At 42.5% G+C, this 27,434-nt stretch overlaps 1 protein-coding gene across 1 annotated transcript in view; it reads left to right on the forward strand.

The window, feature by feature from the left end:
• CPNE4 (copine 4) overlaps positions 1-27,434 on the forward strand; it is a 484,610-nt gene that overhangs the window by 427,590 nt on the left and 29,586 nt on the right. Inside the window, exons 8-10 of the mRNA XM_004762506.3 lie at positions 11,407-11,505; positions 17,654-17,740; positions 21,329-21,388. Of these exons, the coding sequence (XP_004762563.1) occupies positions 11,407-11,505; positions 17,654-17,740; positions 21,329-21,388 (246 nt within the window). The remainder of the gene's footprint in view (positions 1-11,406; positions 11,506-17,653; positions 17,741-21,328; positions 21,389-27,434) is intronic.

Consider the following 27,434-nt stretch of genomic DNA (forward strand, 5'->3'; position numbering starts at 1 on the left):
GTGTCTCAGGGATTGGCTGCAGTCCAGAAAGAAGAGATGTTTGAATTGCAAGATAAAACCAACATCACATCACCCTTCCCTTCCGGGAATCTCTTAGTCCAACTCTCATGTATGTAACCTTTGAGAATGTTGCTTGCCTGCCTAGAGCGGTGCTGCATTGCATGATCAGTAAGGATTCAGGATGGCCCTTGAATGTTGTTTTCTGTTTGTGGTCAAATTTCTTACTGGATTGAAGAAGACAGAGTAAACCAGGATGTAAATATAAATTATTGCCACTGTTGTCCTAGACGCCTAGATTTTCTGTCGATTGCTTCTCAAAGTGTCCAGAGGCCACATGCATGCAAACTGGCAAGACTCTTGTTTCGAAGGCAGATTCTTGGGACCCTCCCAGACAACTGAATCAGAATCTCTGATAGGGCCTGGGAATCTGAAATTTAACAAGCTCTCTTAGGCATACTAAATCCCTAGGCATAACATTGTCTTATCACTGTTCCTTTACTACAAGCCAGTCATTTTACAAAAGAGGACTGAGTTCCAGAGAGGCGGAATGACCTGTTTAATGTCTCATTGCTGGTAAACATCAGAGGCCAGGTGAGGACCCACACCTGTGCCTTCCCAGATCTGTCCTTTTTCAGCACCACATCTCCATCATCAAACCCTGGGGCATTCCTCATTGCATAGCACAAGTTCCTACAGGGAAGTGCTCTGAGATGCTTTCAGTGTCTCTGGAGCATGTAACAAGCAGGAGACAAGAGATTTAACTGGGCAGATTACATTCCAGTCCCATGCAGGCTCCAGGGTAAGCAAGAGGAAGGAGAAAGTAGCTCTGTGTCCTCCAGTTGTCCCTGTAGGCACCCAGAGTGTTCTTCTGCTCTATCTGTCCTTACTATATGCTCAGAAAAGGATCCAGTTTTAGCCATTTATCCTTTTGTGCAAATAAACTGAAGAGCTCTTGTATTTATTTGCACATGCTGCTTAGGAGGTACTCTTTTCTTTCTTTGCTCTTGTAAGCCTTCCTGACTGTCCATGGTGACTACCTTTGGCACAACCCTCCAGTTTTGCCATGTCCATTCTATTTATTTACAACTGCATCTCCTGCACTAAACTGTCAGCATCTTGAAGGCAGGGGATACAGCTTTCATCTCTTTATACCCATTGATATCACGATCTCTAGTCCATGGTAAATGATAGATAAATAAATAAGATATGTGTGTCAAATAAATTCTTGCAACAACCTAGTGAGTAGAGAAGACTTACCACCCCTACCTTACAGATTAATAAACTGGATAGAAAAAGGCAAAGTGATTTGGGGATGATTACACAGTTGGCCAGTGAAAGGGAAGAGATTTAATTCAAATTATGAATGACTCCAAAAGTGCTGCCATTTCTCCCCCTTATCAAACCACTAACATGTTACCTCCAAGGTCAAGATAATCCCTCTCCTGGAGGTAACTACATCTTCCACCAACTTTCTAATTGTGGAAAAGGCAGATTGGCCTGATTACTGGAAATGTGGTGAGACAAATGCAAAGTGTAAATTGAGAGCAAATTTGGAAGAAAAATCAGCAGTTGACGACAAGAGACCAAAAAAGCAGATTGAGTTAAATGGCACTGACCCGAGTCTACAAGGGGAACTCATGCTTTGGGATCTTCCTCCCACGAAGCACCTGATGTGAGTTTCAGGATTAGAGGAAGCTGCATCATTCTGGACATACAGTACTGAAAAGGAACACAGAGCACTCCCCCACTGCATCTAGACTTCTTGTCCCAGATGCTCTGTGTTTCCTCTTGAGGCGGGGATCAGTGAGTGAGGGCAGGCCGGGCAGGGAAAACAGATGGTGGATGACTATGCACAGCCTCATTTACAGGGTCCACACTGGAATTAAAATGCTGGCATTCCCAATATTTAATATAGGTTTTATTTTAAAGACTGGTGATAGAACCTACATTTCATAAGATCTTGCTTCGACAACTAAGGCAAGACCTCTGGCCTCTCTCTGCTCCTTTAAAGTTCACCCTTCAATTATTTCTTTGAAAATTGCAAGCAGGTTTTTGCATACACTCACCCACAAGTCATTTCAGCTACCTCCTGGCATGCGCCACGCCCCCCACCCTCAATCTGTGCATCGTCTCCCGCTTCTGCTACTCCTGAGGCCAGCTAAGGGCCCTTCTCCACTTCCATTGTATCAGAAGGACTAACCCCAAGCCAACAGAGCTCATATTCCATGGGTCCCAAAGATTCTAACACGGTTTTCTCCCTCCTGCTGCTGCTGCTGCCACTTGGTGCGTGGATGTCTTAGCATGTGAATGCCAACGCTGTGCCCTCTAAGGCGTCCAGACGTTCCTGCTGCTGCTGCTGCCATCCCCATCCTCCCTCCTCCCCCAGCTCCCAAGCAACACCTCCACTGCATCCTCCATGCCCCTGAGTCCCTGGGACTACATTCTGATGCTCTCAGTGCATCAAAGCTACTCTCTCTTTTCTCTTGGTGTACATAAGACCCTGGTATTTTGTGCTGTTTTAGGCTGCCTTTTTGCTAAAAGCCTCCTCCCTAGAACTCAAACGTGAATCCACCGGGGCAAAGCCCATGGAAAAATCTGGGTGATTGTCACCAGACTCTGCTCAGCCTTGCCCCACTCCTGTAAAGTCCAGTTCTCTGCTGCTGGACCCATCTTGTGAGCCTACTCTCTCCTCACCTCCCAATGAGTCCCTCAGAAGATACTTGGGCTGTCATACAGACAAGTTTCCACTAGTCCTGCTCACCATTCCAGCAAAGGTGGCTCCTGGAGATGGACATAGTCAAAGCCTCGGCCCTGCCTGCCACCTCTGGAGCTGTACCTACAATAACGTTTATTTGAGAAACTTCCCCCTCCATCTGTCCTACCCATCCTACCTGTAACCATCTAACTGGATCCATTTTCAGTCTCTGCTCTACTATGAAGCTCTCTGTTTACTCCACGTAGCCCTCTGCCCTGTCAGACTTAGAAGCCAGTCAGAGTATTCATGTCACAATGGAGGAACTGCTTTTCACTCTTACCCTAAGGGCTGGGTCAATGTCAAATAGTCACTGCTGACTCTGCAGTGAGCAATCACAATAAAGTGATTAGAAGATAATCAAAGGAACTTGGATCCTCTCCCCATGGACATACCCAGCCAAGGTCCGCCAGGGCCCAAGTCACAACCATCAAATAAACAAATATATATATTTGATATTCTTTTTGTAGATATTTAGAGTGCTATTTAAGCCACTAAGCCAATTTTGTGTTAAGGGTTCTCATTGCATTTTTTAAAAAAGAAGTCATCCCAAATACTAAGTTATGGGTGAAATTCTCACAAATCCCTAATCTTGGCTGCTCTGAAGTATGACTATATATTTGCCTAAAACCTCCCTAAAACGATAGAATACTGCCTGATTTTCTAAAAGCTGCAGTTAGAAAACTGGTCTAGACTGAGTGATATGAAACACAGTTTGGTCCCTACATTGTTAGCATTTAATTTTGATGGTCTCAATTTAAAATTCTACCTTTAAATGAACTCAGTAAGACTCCCCTCCTGGATTAATCATTCTGGGCAATTCTGAAGAGTTCTTATTATCAAAGAGAACATTAAAATTGTATATAAATGTATTCTTCCTGAGAGAGGTCAGATATTGTGAATTAGTTGATTATTAAAAAAAAAAAAAAAAGAAAGAAAGAAAGAAAAGAAGGGGAAAAAGCTCTCCACTGGAAAGGCACCTGGCGGAAGTTTATTGCGAAGCTATGTGGTATAAGGACAAGGGCCCTAGATGTAGAGCCATGAAGCCAGGTTCAGGTCCTCATTCAGCTCTTGGCAGTTCTGCACTTGGGAATAAGTCACCTTAGTGACTTTATTATATTTTAGGATCATCATCTGTAAAAATGGACCCATTTTCTCCTGGGGATGGGGTGGCTTTTGGGAGGATCACCATGAGACTATGAACAATGTACTTTAAGCTCTCCAAGGTGTATAGATATGTATGTATAGATACATACCTTACAGGAGAGAACAAGGAGAGTATTGTTACATTACCAGGTATTAATAGTTAATTAAGAACTGCATTACTTTAATTACTTTAATATGAAAGTCTCAGACTTTGGAACAGAAGGTTGAAAAAGGAATAAAGATGTAGTGTCATGTAACTAGGGAATTCTGGATTGGAAAGGGACCTCACAGAACATTCCTTCCAATTCTCCTTCCCCAGACACCCATTTATGCAGAAGGAAACCAAGGCACAGAGTTTGAGAAGCCTTCCTGAGGTCTCATGGCACTACCTGCAGAGCTCAGACTAAAACTTAGCTCTCCTGCTTCCCAGCCCCTAGCACCTGTGACTGCAATCATTAAATTATGTCCGTAATCCCATTTCTGCCTTCCTACACCCATGTCTACAACCACCAAAGCTTATTATCTGGTTCAACTGTCTCCTTTAATAAAAATCAACAAGATGATTGCAATATCTTCCTTTCCCTTTGCAGTGTAGATAAGACCAAACACTCAGAGAACTGTCATCAACTTGACTCAGGAAGAGAGACCTTTTTTATTCACTTATCAGATATTTATCTGAGTTCTTACTTGTGCCCAAGAATTGTGCTAAACCCTGATAAAAATCTGAGTGCTCAGAGGTTCCCTTCAAGTCGTGGACCAGTGATGACCACGTAGGTGGAGATGTTAGAGCGGATATAAACAGATATCAATGGAAGCTTAAGGTGATGATGTGACTAAGGAGCGAGAGAAACTTGACAGCAAATTCTGCTTCACCTGAGCAAATGACAAGTATACAGTGATAAAAAATAAATAAATGAAAATTTGAGAGATCAGAAGAAGAAGACATTTCCTTTATCTATGAGAATTCTTTAGTGATTTGTGGCAGTTATACAGTTCCTGATCACAGTTTAGAGAGTTCATTATTTCCCACCCGGAACTGCATCAGATTCTGACCTGAGAACTCTGATGTCAAAGTCAGCCATACTTTAAACACTGAATATTCAGTATGAATACTAGGTCACTAACCTCTCTATTTCTCAGTTTCCTCATCTATAAAATGGAGACAATTACAAACGCTCTCCACTAGCAGGGTTGCTGTAAAGGTTAAATGAGTAACATGGGAAACAGTATAAGCAACAGAGAGAACCTCTTCACTGTTCTCAAGCAAGAGGCTGCATAGACAACAGTGTGTGCATGGTCTCTGGGGTCTTTAGCTCTGTCTGTGAAATGCATAGATAGGTGTGTCTTGAGAGTTTGCAATACTCCATTCTGTTCTTACTTTACATTTGCATGGAACCTATTATAAGAAAGGTATGCCAGCCAACAGTGTACAATGCTACCAGTTATTCACATCTTTGGCAACAACTATTTTTTTTTAACAATAGCCATTCTAACAGATGTGAAGTGCTATCTTGTTATAGTTCTGATTTGTACTTCCCTAATAATTAATGATATTGAACATGATTTCATATACCTGTTGACCATTTTTATACCTTCTTTGGAGGAAGGTCTATTCAAGACTTTTGCCCATTTTTAAAAAATTGGACTATTGGGGTTTTTGCTCTTGAATTGTGGGAGTTCCTTCTATATTTTGGATATTAACCCCTTATCAGATAAACAGTTTGCAAATATTTTTTTCCCATTTCATAAGATACCTTTCATTTTGTTGATTCCTTTTCTGGATAGGAGCTTTTTAGTTTGACATAATCCCACTTGCCTACTTTTGGTTTCATTGCCTATGCTTTTGGTGACATATCCAAGAAATCATTACCAAGACCAATGTCAAGTAGCTTTCTCCCATATTTTCTTACAATAGTTTTAATAGTTCCAGGTCTTATGTTGAAATCCTTAATCCATTTTGAGTTGATTTTTGTGTATGGAAAAGGTAGCGACTGAATTCCTTTCTCTCTCTCTCTTCTTTCCTTCCTTCCTTCGTATTTGGATATCCAGTTTTCCCAACATCACTTGTTGACAAGACTATTCTTCATTTTGCATTCTCGACACATTTGTCAAAAATCGGTTGACCATATATATGTGAGTTTATTTCTGGTCTTTCTGTTCTGTCCCATTGGCCTATAGGTTTGTCTTTATGCCAGTGCCATGCTGTTTTAATCACTGTAGCTTTGTGATATATTTTGTAATTAGAAGTGAGGTGTGGACCACTTTGTTCTTTTTTCTTAAGGTTGCTTTGGCTATTCTGAGTTGACATAATTCAACACTGTTTCATGATAAAATGCTCAATAAACTAGGTATAAAGGAAGGTAACCTCCAAAATGATAAAAGCCATATGTGACAAAGCCACAACTAAAATCCTATTCAATGGTGAAAAATGAAAGCTTTTCCTTTAAGATCAGGAACAAGATAAGGATTCCCATTTTTGCCACTCCTATTCAACACAGTACTGAAAAATCTTAGCCAGAACAATTAGGAAAGAAAAGAAAAAGAAATAGGAAAAGAAGAATTAAAATTATCTGTTTGCAGGTGACATAATTCCTATATGTAGAAAGCCCGATAGATTCCACCAAAAGGAACTGTTAAAAGGAACTGTTGGAACTAATACACAAATTTAGTAAACTTGCATGATACAAAATCAACATACAAAAGTCAGTTGTGTTTCTATACACTAATAATGAACCATCAAAAAAGGAAGTTAAGAAAACATTCCCACTTACAATAGCATCAAAAATAATATATTTAGGAATAAACTTAACCAAGGAGGTGAAAGATTACACATTGGAAATTACAAAACATTGATGAAATTAAAGGAGACACAAGTAAATGGAAAGATGTTCCATGTTCATATACTGGAATGTCATTCCAAATACCCATACTCCTTCAAGTGGCCTACAGATTCAGTGTTATCTCCATCAAAATCCCAATGTGATTTTTTATTTTACAGAAATAGAAATACAATCCTAAAATTCATATGGAACCACAAAATCTTCTTTATTTTAACATCAGCTGATTATGAACTGATCAACTGTGTCTATAAAATAATTTCACTGTAATACCTAAATTAGTGTTTGATTAACTAATGGGACTATAACCTAGCCAAGTTGGCACATAAAACTGACCATCACAAAAGGCTAGTGAACAATAAGTTGGCATATCTTTCTTATAATGGGTTCCATGCAAATGTAAAATAAGAACAGGATGGAGTAGTGCACTCTCAAGACACACCTATCCACGCATTTCATAGACACTGCTTAAGACCCCAAAGACCATACACGTACTGTCTATGCAGCCTATTGCTTGGGAACAGTGAACAGGTCCTCTCTGTTGCTTGGTGTGTTCACAGAGCTTCAGGAAATCCTAATACTTTATAGTTTCAATCACAGAATGGGATTTTTTTACACAGAGCAAATTTAGAAGAACTCAATTCTGAATCTCTTCTATTAAGAGACAGTGTGGTATATTAGAAAATATTTCAGCTATAGCAACAAACACCTGCATTCAAATCCGTATTTGTCACTTTCTAGGTGTCCAGTCAAGTCACTTAATCTCTCTAATAGAGATTGGCAATTACCTATGAATGGTAATAATAGTATTGTCATTTCAAGGTTCCCATAAAGAATTAAAGACCATAAACCAAGTGGCATGGGTTCATAAAAGATGATCAGTTAAGACAAACTATGAACTACTTTTGGTTCAAAGATTATCTAGTGTTAGCTGAGTGGTCTTGGGAAACTTACTTTACTTCTCTGTGCCTCCATTTCCTCATCCATAAAATAAGTGTAACAATAAATTGTTCTGGGGATTAAATGAGTCTATATATATGTGTGTGTATATATATATACACATATATATATTTCATATATAAGTGAAATATATATAAAATAAGTTCTCAGAAAAAGTCTGGTACATAGTAAGCAATATATATATTGTTTAATTATGATAATTTGCTATCTGTGTGGGAGCTATGAAATCAGGGAGGTGGGAAACCTGGATTTTAGTCCCAACCCTGCACTGGGTGAACTCACAGAAGCCATTTCACTTCCCTGCCATCACGTCCGTCTCTGTAAAATGAGGGAGTTGATCGGACCCTCTGTGGAGCTCAGACACGGTAAGACTGCATACTAAACTCCACTGTGAAATGCAGGGACTTAAGAAGACTTCTGGCTCATAGAGCGTTCCAGCTGCTAATCTCTCGCAGATCTGTCAAGTCTTCCTTATTGATTCACACCAGGAACCCTGCCTCAGTCTCAGTTTTTCTACAGGGCAGCTGATCTGTTTACTTTTCACCAAGATGTGTTCCTCTCTCAACCGCATCAGAGCTGTCAGAAACCAGCTTCGTGGCAGGGAGAGACGGAAAGAATGTTTTTGTTTTTATGCTTCACTGTGTCTTCCATCCTTTAGGGTCCCTTCTGAGAAAGGTCAAAACAGAATTCTGCATCTGCCGCAGTGGGAAATGCTAGCCAATCAAAGAAGCAGGGCCCATGTAAGCGACAGGGAGGCCAGGACTAGAGTCCTGTCAAGCCTGACTCCTCCTCCAGCCCGTGGAGGGTCAGTGGTCATTCCTTCTCTGTCCGAGTTATAGCGGATTACAAACGTCCTGAATGTTATGCACGCCAGGTGGAAGGGGGGAAAGTAACTAAAGCATGATGGGACATCTAACGGGGCAAAAAAGGAGTGACAGGTGGTTTTTGCCTAAGATTCTGTTACGAGCTGAAGTATTCTGTACATCCCTTCTTTCTTTTTCTATATTCAGCTATGACTAGGGAGGCAGGAAGAAGGAGATTCAACCTCTTCCTCAATGCAGAAGAGTGCTTTTTATTTATTTTTATTTTTTAAAGGATTTTATTTATTTATTTGACAGGCAGAGATCACCAGTAGGCGGAGAGGCAGGCAGAGAAAGAGGAGGAAGCAGGCTCCTTGCTGAGCAGAGAGCCTGATGTGGGGCTCGATCCCAGGACCCTGGGATCATGACCTGAGCCGAAGGCAGAGGCTCAACCCACTGAGCCACCCAGGTGCCTCTAGAGGAGTGTTTAAAAGGTTGCTTCCACTTCTTTTCTCTCCTATGCTTCTGCTCCCTTTGTCTCTTTAATCCGCTCCTCAAGGTAGAAGAGTACCTGAGTGTCAGTCTCAGGTGTGCCGTGGCTGTATTTATTACCAGGCAAAGTTAGGATCCTTAAAATCAGGGTCCCAAGAACCAGCCTTCTTTTTTTCTGTGTCCAGGCCCAGGTCATACATGTCCAAGGAGGGAGAGACAGTAAGGAGGGACTGGCAAAGAAAGAGAAAAGCCCCTGGTTGTAAGTGACTGCTGATCAATGGATAGTGTTCAACAACATGATATTTACAATACACATTCTAAGACATTTTTCCAAATGGCTGAATCATTAATTGGTTCCACCATCTAATGGAATAAATGAGGAAGAACTTCTTCCGGCTTCGAATTAAGAAGGGGGTTCTCAGCCTCCTACCAAACATTGGTATGCTTAGCATTTCAACCAGAAAGAGCTTTGCCTTTCATTGATGTTATTTTGCAACCTATACAACTCCAACTAATCTTACCATCTCTGAGCTAGAGAAAACCCAAAGACCATCCCACTAAACCCTCCATAACATTCTCTACTTGACTTTCTCTACCACATCTTTGGAGCATAGTCCTGCCGTTTCTTCTTAAACATTTCTAGCAATGAAACACACACTCTTACACAAACAGATAACTTTATGTCCAGACAGGTGTAATTCCGAGAGACGCTTTTTTTTGTTGTTGTTATTTCTTTGTAACTTCCTCACAAAATTTATTTTCCCGCTTTTGGAATCAGACAAGGTAAATTGAAATACCTTTTCCTAAGATATTTAAGTACTTAAATAGTTCTCAGACTGGGTTATGTGGTCGCAATCTCAGTGGCTGAGAACAGCAGTGATTTACTTCTTGTAGATACAAATGGCCATCCCAGGTCACCTGGAGACTCTGCTGTGCATTTCCCTCACTTAGAGACTCAGACTGACATAACAGATCCTATTAGTAGTTTACTTGTAGCATCTACCAATTGAGTCAATATGTAGTGACCAAAAAGTTAGTGTACATTGAATGGTTTCAACTGAATGTTAATTGTAATTCTCCAACTCCCTGGGGTCAAAGATTCATTTCAAAATCTGGATAAGGTATCTTGAGTTCTACTTCCATGTACTGCAGAAGTTGACACCCTCCCCAGTGTTTCTGTGGGGTTCCCCACTCCTAGGAGTCATCTGTCTAGCTCTCCCTCTGCAACCCTGCTCCCTCAGTTTTCAATCCCTATGGGCTGTATGACACTGCTCTCTGGTCTGTTTGTCCCAAAACATGGACATAGCCCCTCACCTTTATTCTCCAAGTCACCACTAGCGTAATGTTCTTATGGGTGGCAGATTTACTAGTCACAGGGATAACAGGAAAGGAGGAAGTAGAGAGAGCGTCTGAGAGGAGAGCTATCTAAATGACTTGACCTTGAAATTTAGACCTCACAGTTTCTGAAGTTCCCTACCTGTCTCTTACCTCCTCCTACTCCACCATCAGGCCCATCTTCAGCCCTCTGATGAATCCCTGCCAAACTTCTCAACTCATACTCCTGGGTCCTATGTTCATGTCTGTAGTTGCAAAGGGAAAACTCAACTTGATATTATTTTATTCAGCAGAGCAGTTGAGCTCCTTTTGTCTTAACCTCTTCCATTTTGATTTATTCTAATACAATCTCCTTCATAACCAAAGGACTTATTAATATGTTTTCCAACAAGAAGAATTATCTGCCATAACCTTCACACTGGAAGAGAAAGCAAAAGTTGAGAAATTTGTTTTTCTTCTAGTGAATTGGGGTAAAGCCAAGGGGGAGACGAACCATGAGCGACTATAGGCTCTGAGAAACAAACTAAGGGTTTTGGAAGGGAGGGGTTGTGGGGAGATGGGTGAGCCTGGTGATGGGTATTAAGGAGGACACGTATTGCATGGAGCACTGGCTGTGGTGCATAGGCAATGAATCTTGGAACACTGAAAAAATAAAAAAAATTTTAAAAAAAGATGCCATCAAAAAGAGGCACCTAGGTGGCTCAGTTCATTAAGTGTCTGCCTTGGGCTCAGGTCATGATCTCAGGGTCCTGGGATCGAGCCCCACCCTGTTGGGCTCACTCCCTAATGGGGAGTCTGCTTCTCCCTTTCCCTCTGCCCCTCCCCACTGCTCATGCTTGTGCTCTCTCTCTCTCTCTCTCAAATAAATAAATAAATTTTTTTAAAAATTAAATTAAAAACTTAATTTAAAAAAAAAGCAACTGTAGAAGCCAAAGGCATCATATATCCCACATGCCACAATTCTGGAGTGTTGGGTTTTTGTTCCAGACTACACATCTCTCATCAGATCTTCCTCACACTGCCTTCAGCTACTGTGAGTTCATTCTTGATTTTTTTTTAAGAGATACTTCCTCTCCTCTTGCAGTGCATAGTATGGGACTGGGACTCCAATGGCAAACATGACTTCATTGGAGAATTCACCTCGACATTCAAGGAGATGAGAGGAGCAATGGAAGGGAAACAGGTAGGTGATAAATCACACATGGTATTTCCCCCAGACACTTCTCTCTTGATGTATCCTTAGTACCACTACACATGGAATACCTAGAGAAGAGATATCAATATTTGATTAAATGTGGCAAGTTGGAAGCATGATGGGATTTGAGTACCTAGATTCTACTATTAACCCAACCAAAGCAACTAGTGTGAGCTTGGAGAGGACACCGCCCCAGTGTGGTACAATTTCTCCATCAATAAAACAGAGAGGTCAGATGAGAATATCTCTGATTTCCTTTAGCTGTGTAGCCTTGGACAAGTGACTTAGCCTCTCTGTGCCTCAGTTTTCTCACTTAAAAATGAAGGTGATTAGTGTACCTACCTAATAGAACTTTGTGAAGATTAAATGAGATAATTCATGATATGTACTGAGAGGCGTGCCTAGCATGTAGCTAGTGCTTCCCAAATATCTGTTTATGGTAATATTTTCTTTCCATGACTTGATGGCATTAATTACATATTTACTGCTTTGGAAAAATTATCAGATTCCTCCAGATATTCAATACGGCCACGGGATTTTCTTTTGGCTCCACCATTTCACTCACACACTGGATACTAAGACATGGACCCAAACACAGCACATAACAGAGGCATATAGGGATTTCATCATGCCACACAGCAACCTAAATGTCTTCTTCATTTCTCTCAGGCACACATACATTCATGTATCTATAAACTGATCAGTCATTTGTTTTCCTCTGGACCCTAACCAGGTAACTGCTGTTCTTACCTGTTCATTGTTCATCTGCCCAATTCCTAGCCACGAAACCTGTATCTCTTTGCCTGTGGGATTTCTCTGGTAACTGAAGCCCCTATTCTGCCTCTGCCCACAGCCAGGTGAAGTATAAGGGAAGGTATAGCTCCTTCCAGGGACCAGCCCTAAACACATAACTAATGGGGGAGGGGGGGTGGAGTCTAAATACCCCAGATGTCTTGCCCCACAGGGGACAGAACTCTGAGTGTGTGTTCTATGGAGTTCCTAGAGTTCCCCAGCAGGAATCGGCCCTGGTTGCTCACAGTGGTAACTGACTGCAGACTTCTTTGGCAGTCTCTGATTCTCAATTCCCCACTCCTCAGTTGGTGCTTCCTGATATTACTTCCCAAATGAACTACTTACACTTAACTCCTTGTCTCAGGGGGTCTCAAAACCAAAATACCTGACCTTCTTACTCTGGGGCCCACTGTCCCCATGGAACAGAAAAGAGTGACAGCTGAGTGTTCAATGGCTTTGAAAAGGGCTTTCCCTTAGAGATAAGATCCTATACCTGGCCCGGTCAGAAGTGCTGATTACAGAGGATATCACAACTCATTTTCAATGTCTCTTCTTTCAGATATAAGGTCAAGATATACTTAGAATGGGCGGCACCTGGGTGGCTCAGTGGGTTAAGCCTCTGCCTTCAGCTCAGGTCATGATCTCAGGGTCCTGGGATCGAGCCCCACATCAGGTTCTCTGCTCAGCAGGGGGCCTGCTTCCCCCCCCCCCAGCCTGCCTCTCTGCCTGCTTGTGATCTCTCTCTCTCTCTCTCTCTGTGAAATAAATAAATAAATAAATAAAATATTTTTTAAAAAAAGGATATACCTAGAATGGATGGGAATAAATTAATATTCTTTAGAACTGGAAGCTTAATCTGAACCAGACCATTTGTCAAGTACTTACATTTGGTCTAGAAAATCAAGGGCAACTTTCGACATAGCTCCCACAAAACCTGTTGTATATGCTCTGTTTAGCATCCAGGATTCCAAGCAACTTCTGAAACATGCAGACCTTTGCCACCAGCAGGCATGCAAAGGTTCAGGGCCACAGTCAAAACCAGCACTAAATTGAGGGGTTGGGTATCTCTGTCAGTTAAGTGTCTGCCTTCCATTCAGGTCATGATCCCAGGAATTTGACCACATCTCATGTGGTCCTGGGATTGAGACCTGAGTCAGACACCCTGCCACTCTCTTCTGCTCTCTCTCTCTCTCAAATAAACAAATAAAATCTTTTTTAAAACAAAACAAAAAACCAACACTAAATTATAAATGAAGTCACACCCAGGATAACAAGATAGCCAGAGAAGTTGTTGCTCTGTTGAGCCAGGCCCAACTGAACTAATAAATCAAGGAATTATCAATACTATGTATTAGAGTTCTAAAAAGTTTCATGAAGTTGTGTCTGTTCTCTTCTACAAGTAAAAATAACCAAATCAATAAATATAGGAAACATTTCATCTTTAGGTTCTTAAGAGGGTAGAATAAGTAAAATTATAGCATATATAATAGTTGAAGAAACCAAAGTCTACTCCTTCCAAACAAGCAAAAATGAATCTTCAAGTCCCATTGAGGAAATTAATCATACGCTATATACTTTTCTGTATCATCGAGATACCAGAAAGATTTTATTTAGTTCAATCACTCAGCCCCATTTGGGCACATTTGCACTGTAGGAAATATTCTCTTATGTATTGATTCTACTAGTACTTATTACAGAACACCTACTAAGTGCCAAGCTCTACGTGTGTCATGACTGCACATCAGAGTAAAATACAAACATGAATCAAATAAACAAAAAACAAAAATGTAATTGTAGTTTGTGACAAATGTTATAGAAAACTGAACAAGTGTATGCAGTATAAAGGTGTGGTACTGGAAGAATAATCTGAAACGGCAGCACTTAAGTTGAAGCTCCTTAAAGACAAAAAGAAGCCAGCCACGTAACAAGCAAGGGAAAAGCATGCAGGCTGAGGGAATAGCATTACCAAGTCCTGAGTGAGGAAAGAACTTGGTGTGATTAAGGATGTGGAAGAGACTAGTCAATCTGGAGCAGAGAGGGTGGATGAGATGTGGTCCAAGACAGAAGCAAGGGCCAGGAAAAGCACATTCTAATAGCTTGGAGAAAGGAGTTTGGATTTTCTTCTAAATGTGGTAAGAACTATACAACTTTGTGCTCACCAGGACAGGGACCACTAGCTACATGTGAGTGTTTTAGTCTTACTTTTAATTAATTTAAGTTGAGTTTCAATTTCATTTCCTCAGCCACACTAGCCACACTCTAAGTACTCCATAAACTCTTGTGGCTTGTGGCTTCAATTTGGTTGATATAGATGTAGAATATTTCTATCATTGCAGAAAGTTCTACTGGACAGTGGTCCAGAGAGGTCCAAGCTAGAGAATGACATGACTGGTTTTAACTTTTAAAAATGACTCTGGCCACTGTGTAGATAATTTGTTATAGAGAGAGAAGACGGTGAAAGCAGATCTGTCAGAAGGCTGCTACTGAAGGCAAGACAAGAGGTGATAATGATTTAGGCTCAAAAAGTGATGATGGAGGTGGAGAGAAATAGAGTGTTTTAAGATGGGTTTTAGAGACAGGAGCTACAATATGTGTTGAGTGTTTGTATATGAGGGGGATAGATGAGTAAACATTGGTGCCATTTCTGAGTAAGGAAGTCTTATTTCAGGGAGGTCCAGTTTGTAAGGAAAGTTCAAGAATGGGGTTTGGAAAACTGGAAGGGAGGCCTGCCTGTAGATGTATTTTGGAGCCATCAACAAAAAAGTAGTTAATGTCAAGAGAATGGAGGATAGAGAGAGAGGATAGAGGCTGGAATGGAGGAACCTCTGTAAGAAGAAACAAAGATGAAAAGAGGAGCCGTCCTCTTTTAAGCACCTTCCTGTGAGAGTCATAGTTCTGTAGGATAAATTCTTGATGAACTTGGGTTAATTCTCAGGAGGCTTTCATGAACAGCCTCTCAGGTGGCCAAAAAGGAAACTTGCAAGAACAAATAGGAGAGCCCCTCCAAGAACTTTCTAGAGCAAGCACTCTGCTAATAGACCAGGCTTTGAAGTGAGACTGTTGTGCTGAATCCCAACTCCACCCGTTGCCACCATAAGACCTGAGCCTTAACTTTCATCTCTAAGAGGGAGTAGTGGGAGAGTTAAATGGGATTGTAGATGTAAAGCAAATAGCTTATAATAACATGAAAACTTCATCCCAAGACAGATAGAAAATACTTAGACCCAGTTCATCAGCACCCCTGCCTTCCCAACAGCCGTAAAAGCCCCCAAGTACCTGCAGGTTCTGATTCCGCTTCCTTGGAGCCCTTGCCTGGCTGCACTGTCCCATCCTCCACTACAGGTCTGCCTTAGCCTAAGATGGAAATGAGTAGACTTTCCATGAATTATCATTATAATTCTTAAGATAACTTGAATTCTAACTCAAAGTTTCATCAGTTATGTCCTTCTTGACTAAAGAAATTGAGGTTAATAGAAATGATTGAAAATGACAAAGGAATCATCACAGCTAATTTTGGATCTTTTCTTTCCAATTGTAAGGGAAATCCCTACACTACTTGACATTAGAGGAAGTTTTGGGGGAAAGGCAATTTCAATTTTGACGGATTTGAGAGGAACTTGGAGTGTTTTGTCTGAAAATACTAGACCTACTTTGAAACAAGCTGGAACTCTTGTTTATCAAGCATTATGAGAGCTTGGAGAGCAAATGAGAAGAGAACCTAAGAGAGGGAAGAAAGACAACCATGACCATGATGGAAAGATGAGACCTTAAAAAACAAGCAAACAAAAAACAAACAGGGTTTGCGATGTCTTGATTTCAGATTCAATTGGACTCTTCTTTCTTCCTGTCCTCTCCTCCCACATTCCTTCCCTCCTTCCTTTCCTCCCTTTCTCCCTTCCTAACTTCCTTCCTTCCTCTTTTTCATTCCTTCCTCTTATAGAAAGAGTTCTAGGGGACCTTTGGCCAGTACAGGATTCCTTTCTTCCCAAAACTTATGTGGTTGCCCAGCCCCTAGTTCCACTAGTGGAACTTCCCCAGTATTGAGAAACTGCTGTTCTCAGTTATCTGTTGCTGAGGAACAAATTACCCCAAAAGTTCCTGGCCGAAAACAACAATCGTTATTCACTTACAGTTCCTTCGGTTGGCAATTTAGGCTGTGTTCACCTGGGGCAGCTCCTCTCTATTCTCTACGTGATGCCAACTGAACTCACTCATGCATTTGTGCCTTGGCAACTGGGACAGCTGGGACATTTCTCCATGTACGCTTTTGTTTTCCAGGAGATCAGCCTAAGCTTTTCTACATGGTGGTAATAACACACCAGCAGCAGGAAGAAGGCAAACCCCAATGCACAGGCATTTTTAGTCCTGTGCACACTTCACTTTTGCTAATGTCCCATTGGCCAAAAGAAGTCACATGAATAACTAATCTCACTGTCATTGAGGGAGGCCCCTACACAAATGCATGAACACTGAGCGAAATGGATCAGTGGAGGTCAAAGCTGTATCAGTCTACACCACTCACATCTGCCTCAGAAATTGCTTTATTTTCAGATAATCCTAATTGTCAGAGAGAGTGAAAAATTGTCTCCTGAGTGGAAATCTGGGGATCCGGCTCCCATGGAATGGTGGGCAGGAGCATTCAGTGACTCTTGGATGTTTGACTTGTAGTTGATTTTGTCACTTGAAGTCTTGATATCTCTTCCCCTAGACACTCCCCTACTTCCCAGCTACCTTCTCAGTTCCCAGCCACTCCTACAGCTCTGATACTATCCCCTTTGGAGATCTACTGTGTCACCATAGTGTTATGTATCACTCCATTATTTTAGTTCTCAGTGAGGTTCTATGCAAACTCATCATTATTCCCACTAACTTCCTGTAGCCAGCATTCAATGTCTCTCAGTGTTCTGACATTACAAGCCAATTCCTAGACACTAAGACTCAATACTCGTGTTAGGAATATGTCTCCTTCCCTCTGTTGCTCGATTCAACCCTATTAATAGAAAGCATTCCCAAGTGCCAGGCACTGTTTTAAATGTATTACATGGATTAGTTATTAAGAGTTCACAATAATCCTGAGAGATACAATTATCAGCTCCATCTTACAGAGGAGATATCCAAAGCATAAAGGAATCAAGTAATTTGCTAAGGGCTGCCTGGCTGGAAATTGATGGGACCAGGATTCAAACCATGCCATCCAATATCAGTCTCACTCATCCATGCCTCTGAACCATCCCTCATGATGCAAACGTTATCACAGAGAGACCATTTGTTAGCCTTCAGACCCGTCTGCTACAGCCTCTGGGAGCTTGGCCTAATCAAATGACTCCCCTTCTTCCTGTCGCAGGTACAGTGGGAATGCATCAATCCCAAGTACAAAGCCAAGAAGAAGAATTATAAGAACTCAGGCGTTGTGATTTTGAACCAGTGCAAGGTATGTATGTAGTTCCTCTCAAGAAGTGTGAAGCTAGGAGTGCCTGGGTGGCTCAGTTGGTTGGATAACTGCCTTCAGCTCAGGTCATGATCCTGGAGTCCCGGGATCGAGTCCCACATCAGGCTCCCAACTCCATGAGGAGTCTGCTTCTCCCTCTGACCTTCTCCTCGCTCGTGATCTCTCTCACTGTCTCTCTCTCAAATAAATAAATAAAATCTTGAAAAAGAAAAAAGAAGTGTGAAGCTAGGGCTGTCTGGGAGGAAGAGCTTAGGTTGTATGGTCAGTGGGAGAGAATGTCAAGGAGGTGTGTTTTTTAAAATAGAAATCAGAAAGCCAATGTATTAATGGATGTGCAATGAGAAATGTAGGCATAGGTGGTCTTGGAGAAGTGGTGGCCCACCATCCCTTCCACAAAGACAGTCATACCCCCAAAGATGGGGAGTCCTGGTCACATGTCAGGCTCTTCTGTATCCAGAACAGCATCAGAGGGAGATCCCCCAAGGGTAAGCCAGCATTTCCAAAGCCCCTACCTTATGCTCGTCACAGTGTTCAGTGTTTCCCAAGTGACACTTCACCCATGATGCAAGGGTCCATGAACACAAAACTGTGGTGAAGGATCACAGGGGCCTGGAAACTCCTCCCAGAAGGGCTCTAGCTTCACAGAAAATTCTGCATGCTAATAATCAAACCTCTGAAATCACATTTGAGAATAACCCTGGCCCTTGGGGCACCTGGGTAGCTCAGTGGGTTAAGCCTCTGCCTTCGGCTCAGGTCATGATCTCAGGGTTCTGGGATCGAGCCCCACATCGGGCTCTCTGCTAAGCAGGAAGCCTGATTCCCCCTCTTCCTCTGCCTGTCTCTCTGCCTCCTTGTGATCTCTCTCTCTCTGTCAAAGAAATAAATAAAATCTAAAAAAAAAAAAAAAAAAAAAAAGAGAGAGAGAGAGAGAGAGAATAACCCTGGCCCCAGCTGAGTATTTACTATGTGAGAGTAACAATGATGAATTCTGTCTAACTTGTATCCGAACCCTGAGATATCTGCTGTCAACTGAGACCATGTAACTAGTCACACACATGCTAAGTTTAAGAGCTGAGATTTTAACCTATGCCTGTCTGATTCCACCATACAAGACTTAAATGCCATCTAGCTTCTCTCTATGTATATCAGGTTCCTTCTCTCCTGCCAGGCTCTGCACATCCTCTCATAGCAAGAGTGAGAGGAAAGGAAAGACAGATGTGACCACCTCTTGAATCAGTCAGTGGGAGTAGGGAACAGTGTATTGGAATTAGCCATTGGGATCATTGTATTAATTGTTACTTTTATTTTCTACAGTTTTTGATACTTTAACATCTTGGAGCCTTGTGGACAGGTGTAGGGTCTGCACCTCCCAGGGTTAGCTAATTCCTGGAGATAGCAAACAACTTGTGAGCTTGCTTGTGAACCTACCTTTGATATGCAGACCAACCAATCCAGAGCCTGCACCCCCAACCACCTCCTTTATGGAGCGCTCACATATGGAGTTAATATTCCTATGGCCCTATAGCACCCTGGGTCCAGGCTTCAGATAATTAGAGACCGCCTCTATAGCCCAGAGCCACCAAAATTATTCAGACTCTCCAATCCTAAACCAATTTAACTGCTTTCCCTGTCCCACTCATTCCTTACCCGGCCCCCCACACACAAACACAATAAAGACTTCAGCCAACACTTGCTTTTCGATCTTTCTGCCTTCTGATTGACACTGTTGTTTCCCCATGTGACCCTTGGGTGGCATGACATGCCTCCTATCCTTCAGGGAGCTGTGAGTAATAAACTCTTCTTCCGGGGACACCTAGGTGGCTCAGTCAGTTAAGCGTCTGACTTCGGCTCAAGCTGGGATGGAACCCTGGCATCAGACTTCTTGCTCTGCAGGAAGCCTGCTTCTCCCTCTGCCTGCTGCTCTCCCTGCTTGTGCTTGTTCTCTCTCTGACAAATAAATAGATAAAATCTTAAAGGAAAAAAAATTCCATATTAAAAAAATTCTATTCTATTCTTCCAAAGACAGATGTCTCTGGTCATCTTACCTCATAGATCAAATCCCAGGTACATTCAAAACATCCCTGTGCCCAGGGAAGCAGGAAAAAAGATCTAGATGAACCACTTCAGTGGTTGTCTATCTCCTTTAGGTGGCCGTGTGCAAGTCTGTTTTGATCCTCCATGGATTCATCTTACAGTTGAGTGCTCAGGGGCTATTTCAGCTCATTCCCAAGTTCTTATTTCCTTGATATACAAACAATAGTAAGGTGTTCCAATAATCAAGCAAAGCATTGCCATAAGGAAACCAGGAGCATGTGTCTGGGTGGCTCAGTCAGTTAAGGATCTGCCTTCAGCTCAGGTCATGATCCTGGGGTCCTGGTATTGAGCCCCACATTGGGGTCCCTTATCAGTGGGAAGCCTGCTTCTCCATCTCCCTCTGACCCCCCCCCCCAGCTCGTGCTCTCACTTTCACTTGCATTAAAAAAAAAAAAAAAGGCAGGAACGGGCATTTTTCCAGGGGCCAGGTAAACATCAGGCCTGAGAAAAGTCTGCCAAGAGCTATGTGCCACCTGGAGGTGGTACCTAGAGATACCAACGTGGGATTTCATGGGTCAGTCTCAGAAGCTGCCCAGAACATCAGATGGAATCCGAGGATTGAGGGTCAAAAATCACAGGTACTGCCTGCCCAGGTACAAGGGGCAAGTCTGCCAACTCCAGGACTGCAGGGACCATGTTGGTTTTTCATCACCGTACCCTAGCATCTAGTGCATGGTGGGGGCTCAGTAAATCCTTGTTCAATAAGTAAGTGGATGAATATCCCCCAGAGTCAAGCAGCAGAATCATAAGGAAGCAGAAATGAAGCAGAAATCGGTAAGGCACACGAGAACACAGATGACTGTGGCTGGGCAGAAAGCAGGGAGCATACCGACTTCCAGCACAGAGGTCCAAAAGATGGATTATGCCAGTCCAGACAGCCATCATTAGAGTCCCACCTCCACCATCGACTGGGTAGGTGATCTTAGCCTTAGCTCCCTCCTCCACAAAATGGCACAGTCATAATGATAATACCATTTTCATAGGGTGGTTCTAAGAATTAAATGAAATTATGGATGTGAAGTCCCTGGCTTAGAATTAGTGCTCATAAGTTCATTGTTCATGGCATGGCAGGAGTCTAATGAATGGGAAACTCTCGGTAAAGGCCTTTTCAGATCATTGCCAAACCTGCAGCCACCAATCTAGATTACTTTTGGTATTAAGAATGTTACCAAGACTGGGACTTAGACATGGGGACCAACATTGATGCCAAGTGTAGTATCTCACCGGAGGCTCCAATAACCTAAGAAAGGGGAACAGGGGGCATATGTAGCTGCAGCCCTCACAGGGTTATTGGAATTAACCATTGCTTTTTCTCTCCTTTAAAATGCCAAAATCAATGGACCCCTCCTTTCCTCACAGATCCCTTTCTGCTCTTTCTTCCAGGTTAGCAGCCTAACCCCAAAGATTAAGCTTCCACTCGGTAAGGAAATAGATCGTGCTGTTACTAAAACAGTTTCCTTTCATCCTCCCACGCAGATCCACAAGATGCATTCTTTCTTGGACTACATCATGGGTGGCTGTCAAATCCAGTTTACAGTAAGTTGCTTCCATATTTGTTCATATTCAGGGACCAAGGTGTGGGGAATGGAACTGGGATGGGGGCATGAAAAGACACAAGTTTATTAAACCCTGGGTCAGCTTTGTTCAGATCTCATTGCTAGTATGGTATCATGTTTTTGCTTTTGCTGTTGTTGTTGATGTTGTTTTTAAAGATTTTTTATTTACTTATTTGAGAGAGAGAAAGAGAGAGAGAGATAGCAACAGAGGTCAAGAGCGAGTAGGGAGGAGAGGAAGAAGTAGGCTCCCCACTGAGCAGGGAATCCAACACGGGGCTCCATCACAGGACCCTGGGGTCATGACCTGAGCCAAAAGCAGACACTTAACTGACTGAACCATCCAGCCACCCCCGGTATCATGTTTTTAAAGTGACATCATACTTCTGTTTTCTCCAGTGAGTATGGTTGTTAGGAAGTCATATAAGGAAATTCATGCCACCTATCCTCAAGTGGTTTGGGAACTCCTTATGCTTCCCATTCTTCCAGTAACTATTTGAGGCATGGGCCAGTAGGCATATTGCCAGATCCTATAATCTGATGAGCTGGATGGCAAGGAAGTACACCATGCTAGTAAGTCTCACTGAGCCAAGGCAGATGCAGCCCAAACACAAGCACCAACGCTAGATGGTCAGTGCCAAGAGGAAGCCATCCAAATGGTTTGTCAGACAAGAAAGAGGTACATTCCAAAATATTGGAGAACCTAGTCTTTCAGAGTTGAGAAATGGAGTATCTAGACTCACTGGGTGGATTGGGGATCATTTCCTACATATAACTTGTGAACACCTGGGATGTATATACTCCAAGTGTGTATTTGGGTGGGTAGCCTGGGTTTTTTTAAGATGCCTGATAGACAAAGCTTATGAGTACATCTGCCCTAGAATAACTTACTTAATATTTGAAACCCTCCTAGGTTTGGGCTGATGTGACCTCCAGAAAGAACATCCCCAGATGGCCAGAGATAGATCTGCTAAAACCTATGGGAAACCCACATGTCAAACAAGAGAAACACAATCTGAAAAGCTTTTGTTCCTCATCTTATAGATGTATAATAATGAATTTCAGCCCTGTTTAGCTCCCTCAACTGGCTCAGTCATATGAAGAAAGCAAGGCAGATGGTTTAATTTTTTTGTCCAGGTTTAAGCCCAAGAGGGTAGACAGGACCACTGGTATTTCTGGGAATTGGATGGTGGTATTCAAAGGACTAAAAGGGGAGTCCCAAGAGGATGAGTTAAGGGGTTGTTTGATAGGCTAACCTCTCCTTAACTAGAAGCGTGTCCTCTAATCTAATCTCAGATGGGTCTGCATTTGTCCCCCCTAGACTTTGAGCATTGTTCATCTACCCCTCAATGGTTACAAGTTAGTTATACAATTTGGTCATTTCTTTGAAGTCTAAGGCTCTCTGAAGATGCCCCTACCCAGCCCTTCCATGTGCGCTGCATGTGGGTGCACACAGAGAGTAGCAGACATGTTCATCATAAGCACCACATCTAACACTAGCTGTCCTACGGGCTCCCTGTCATGTTGGATGTACAAAAATGGGAATAGAGAAGCCAGCAATGTCATATAGGAGAGCTACTGGAAATAGTGTCTCACAATCTTAGGCAAAGGGGCCATTCAGGAAACTATTTATAGGTTTTCAAAGGAAAGCTCTATTGATTTGGATCTGCTTTAGAGTTTATAGATTCCATGCTCTTAAACAATGCTTTATTCAACCTCCAGGGACTTAACTCTGCCCTTGGAGTTATGCCACAAGGAACCAGCCCTCATGCACACCAGAAATTTCACCCTAGAGTGTCCCCAGCTCCACATCCACAGGCCTACCTGACAGAGAAGGATGGCCCTTCCCTCCTTCGTCACTCCTGATGATCCTCCCCAGCTGGGAGGCACCATCTTAATGACTTTCACCAGCACCTTCCCAGTTCCAGCCCCTCCTCCCTTACCTTATTGACTTAGTGCTCCTCAGACTTTTTGAATAGTCTTTTTATTAAGCTCTCCTGGATCGTCCCCTGTGAGGGGACCATTTGTTTCCTGTCAAGACTCTGACCAGTACACTTTACAAGCAGGAGCTCAGAGAAAGCTTTTACACTTTCCACAGATACGTGGTGCTTCTGACTCAGCCTTAAGAATGTCAGAAATGGAGCATCTTTCCTTTCAGGTGCCAGGCTGAGGTATATTAGGGACTTTAATTGAATTATAATGGATTGAACACTCAACCTTAAAGGAGAGGTAAAAACAAGGAAAAAACAAGAAATGAGATGAATAAATAGGATACTAGGTTTTTCCTTTAAAAGCATTCCTACAGGGGTGCCTGGGTGGCTCAGTCCATTAAGTGTCCAACACCTGATTCTGACTCAGGTCATGATCTCAGAATTGTGAGACTGATCCCCATATCAGGCTCTGTGCCAGACATGGAGCCTGCTTAAAATTCTTTCTCTCCCTCTCACTCTGACCCTCCCACCTCCACCTCTCTAAAGAAAAGAAAAGGCATCCCTATGAACTGAAATGTTTATGCATTCATATATTCTAATGATAAATATCAAAACCATATTTGGGTCAGTATGCATAAATAGGATATATTCAGAGGAGTGTTGGAGAAGTGGTTTGGATTAAGAATTTGAAGGGCTTTTAATTTTGAAGTAATGTGGTGGGTAAGGGAATGGTCAGAAGAATCTTGAGCAGGACATTAAAGCAATTGGGCACATGCTTTAGGGAACTAAACTGGGAGTGTTTGGTGGTAGGCATCAAAGGTGGTGAGGGAAGCCCAGAAGGGGAAGCAAGAAGAGATTAATAGTCCTGGTGACAAGTAAGAAGAGGCTCAGCTAGCAGGGCAGCAGTAGGAAGGAACACTGTGGCAAGAGAGTCCAATAAGCCTTGGTGCATGATCCAATGAGGAGATGGAAGACCAGGGAGAAAGAGGAGTCCAGAGGACTCAGATCTTTTGTGCCTGATTGACAACGCATGGCAATCCTATTCAAGGCAACATGGAAATCCAAAGGAACTGCCAATGAGATGATGATTTGCTTTTGGACCTGATTGATGTATTTCCAGGCCTCCCAGTAGAAACAGCACTCATAAATACGGTCCTAGGTTTCAGGAGAGAGAGGTAGAAGCTGCACATAAATGGGTCTGGGTGGGATGTCCAGAGAGAAGAATACAGAGAGAAAAGATGTCTCCGGATATTGTAGAAGATCTCCATTGGGCAGCAGGGGGAAGAGGTGCAACCAGTAGGAGAAGAAATGCCAAGAAGAAGGTTCAGGACAAGGCAGTACCTCAAATGACCCGGAAGAAAATGTTATGAGATCAAGGGCAATAATCCCATATGCGAGAAAGAAGTCAGAAGATGAAGAATAAAACACTGTGTCATGTGATAAAGAGGCACATATCATCTTATGTAAGAGCAATTTCAGCAATGTGAGACAGGGAGAGCCAGGAGTCAGGGTGTAGACAGAAGTAAGGAAGTGAACACAACAGGTGTAACTCTTCATTCAAGAAAAACTGGCAGGGAAGAGGAGACAAGAGGGGGAAAGGAGGAGATCAACTTGAAGATTAAAAGAGGGGAGGTTTCAGGCTAGATTCTGACCATAAACAGAGGAGAAGCCCCAGTGGAGGGAAAGAGACTAAGATGCTAAAAAGAGCCCTAGTCAATGATTCTTTTTTGGTCCATGGCCTCACTTGAGAATCTGATACACAATCTATATCCTCTCACTGGAAAATGCACACACCTGATTCTGCATGCAATTTCGGGAGGTCAAGGGCGCCCCGGAGGACACTCCATCTCCTCATTCGAATCCTCAAATCATAAGAACTTGAGGGCAATTGTCACGTGGCCGTCTAGGAAGAGGTGGGAGGAGGTGGGCAGATGAGAAACAGACTAGAGAGGGGGAGATGGAGTTCACTGTGTTTGGCACATGGTACAGCAGCCAAAAATAAAATAGATACTAGAATTTCACACACAAAACACAAAATTATAGACAGCATAAAAGAGACAGACACCATAAGGTATTTGGAAAGAAAATGGTAGAAGAGTTCGCTGTTTCCTTTGAAAGTTACTGCTTTTCCAGATATTTAAAAATGTTCTTTGTAAAGCAGATTTTCAGAGACAAGCTGTAAGCAACCTAAATGTCCAACAATAAGATAATGGCTATGTAAATTACAGTACCTCGTTTAGGTGGATTATGGTAAAGTCATTTTAAATGATAATTACAATGATTGATGATAATGGGACACGTTTATGACATAATGTTAAGGGAAATAAAAAAGAATATAAAGCAAAACTATCCTATGATTACAACCACGTAAAACGTTTATGTCTTAAGACATGAGAGAGAGGAGGAGAGAGAAAATCTAGCTAGAAAAGAAAAAGAAAACATGACCTGTTAGGCTAGGGAAATCCTTAAGGAATGAGAATTGACCTCAGGAGCAGCCTTGACCTCCCAAAACTGTGTGCAGAATTAAGTGTGTGCATTTTCTGGTAAGAGGATATAAATCTTGTGTCAGATTCTCAAGTAGTCCCATAGACCCCCAACAAGTGGGTTGGTTGGATTTTTTGTTTTGTTTTTGTTTGTGTTTTTTTCATATTTTCAGATAGCCATTTTTGGTAATGGTATTAGTAATTTTCTACCATTAAGAATGGTATTTCCCTTATCTCTGATTTTATAGTCTAGATTTTGGTACTCTAATATGAATGTGGCTCCTCCCAGATTAACTTTCCAGCCTAAAGAAAAGGACCACCTAAGACAAATTCTCTCAGGAAATCTTCCCGAACCTAACATGTTCTGGGCATCCTTTATCTACACTGTGTCTCAGTTCAATTTTTAAATCTTTACAGTATATCCCAGACTACACACTGGTGGACTGTGGTTGAGGTGTAGACCTCCAAGAAATGAGAAGGAGCCCCGGGTTGAAGAGGGGAATGCTTTGCAGTTTGTGGGAAATTAACCAGGCAATCTTGGGGGGCTCTCCCATCAAGTCTAGTTCCTATTTCTTTGCCCCCCCCCCCAGTGGAGTTTTGAGGAAATAGGAAAGCACAAGAGTTTAACCTGTCCTTTAAGAAATGGTCCAGACTGAACAGTATCTCCACCTTCAAGGCTTATTGTATGGGTCCAAGCTGTATTTAAATATAAAACAAACAAACAAACAAACAAAACAGCTGCCCCAGCAGATGATATGAAAAAGGTTGACTGCAGGTTGATTACAGAGAGATTAGGCCACTAACCAGAGGTTGGTTCCCAGCAGCTTGCCTTAGAAAATACGGGGGAGGTTTCACATGACTTGTGTGTCGCAGACAGACAAGGGGATCTGAGAAGTGGTCTCCTTTCACAGAAGAAGCTTAACATATCCAAAGATAGATGTTTATCCTTGGCTTCCAGCCTCTTTCCGGAAGCGGCTCCACACCCAGGGCTTGGTGGCAGTGGAGGGAGCATTTCGCATTCTGACTCTATAAGGTTTTGCAAAGCTGTTCCACGGCTCTGCTTAATGATGAGCGAGGCCTCCTGGGCAGAAGGGGAGAGCCACGGGCGGCGCCTGTTCCCGGGCTGCCTGCTGAGAAGATTGGAGCACACACCAGAACCACCGGCTTTCGTAAATGCTTCCTATCCGACAATGAAAACGTGGCCGCCCCGGGAGCCCACCAGCATTCAGGAAGCCAGGCGTCGGTGGCCACCTCCACAAGCTGGCACTTTTCAGTCATTTCCTTGCTTTTATTTCTCAACTTAATCCCGTCTTTCACTGCCTCCCTGTTGCTTTTTAAAATAAACCTAACCTTTCGCTCTGTTCTCTTTCCACTAATGCTAACTTAAAGAGCACAAAGAATTCTTGGTAGAAGGCCACCTCCTGAAGATAGATTCTTTATCTCCAGCTTCATCGGGGAGATTTAAGAAACCATGGCTTGCCAGGAAAAAGCTCTCTCAGCTGCCATACCCTTAAGACTGTCCATGGTTGTCTAGTCAATGATAAAACGGAGTAGAAACCTCCTTCCTTAGTCCCCAGGGGCCTGCCTGCAGAAAGAAAGTAAAACTTCCCTCAGG

This window comes from Mustela putorius, unplaced genomic scaffold (genome assembly GCF_011764305.1).
Source record: "Mustela putorius furo isolate JIRA1106 unplaced genomic scaffold, ASM1176430v1.1 tig00003834_pilon_pilon_pilon, whole genome shotgun sequence".
NCBI lineage: Eukaryota > Metazoa > Chordata > Mammalia > Carnivora > Mustelidae > Mustela > Mustela putorius.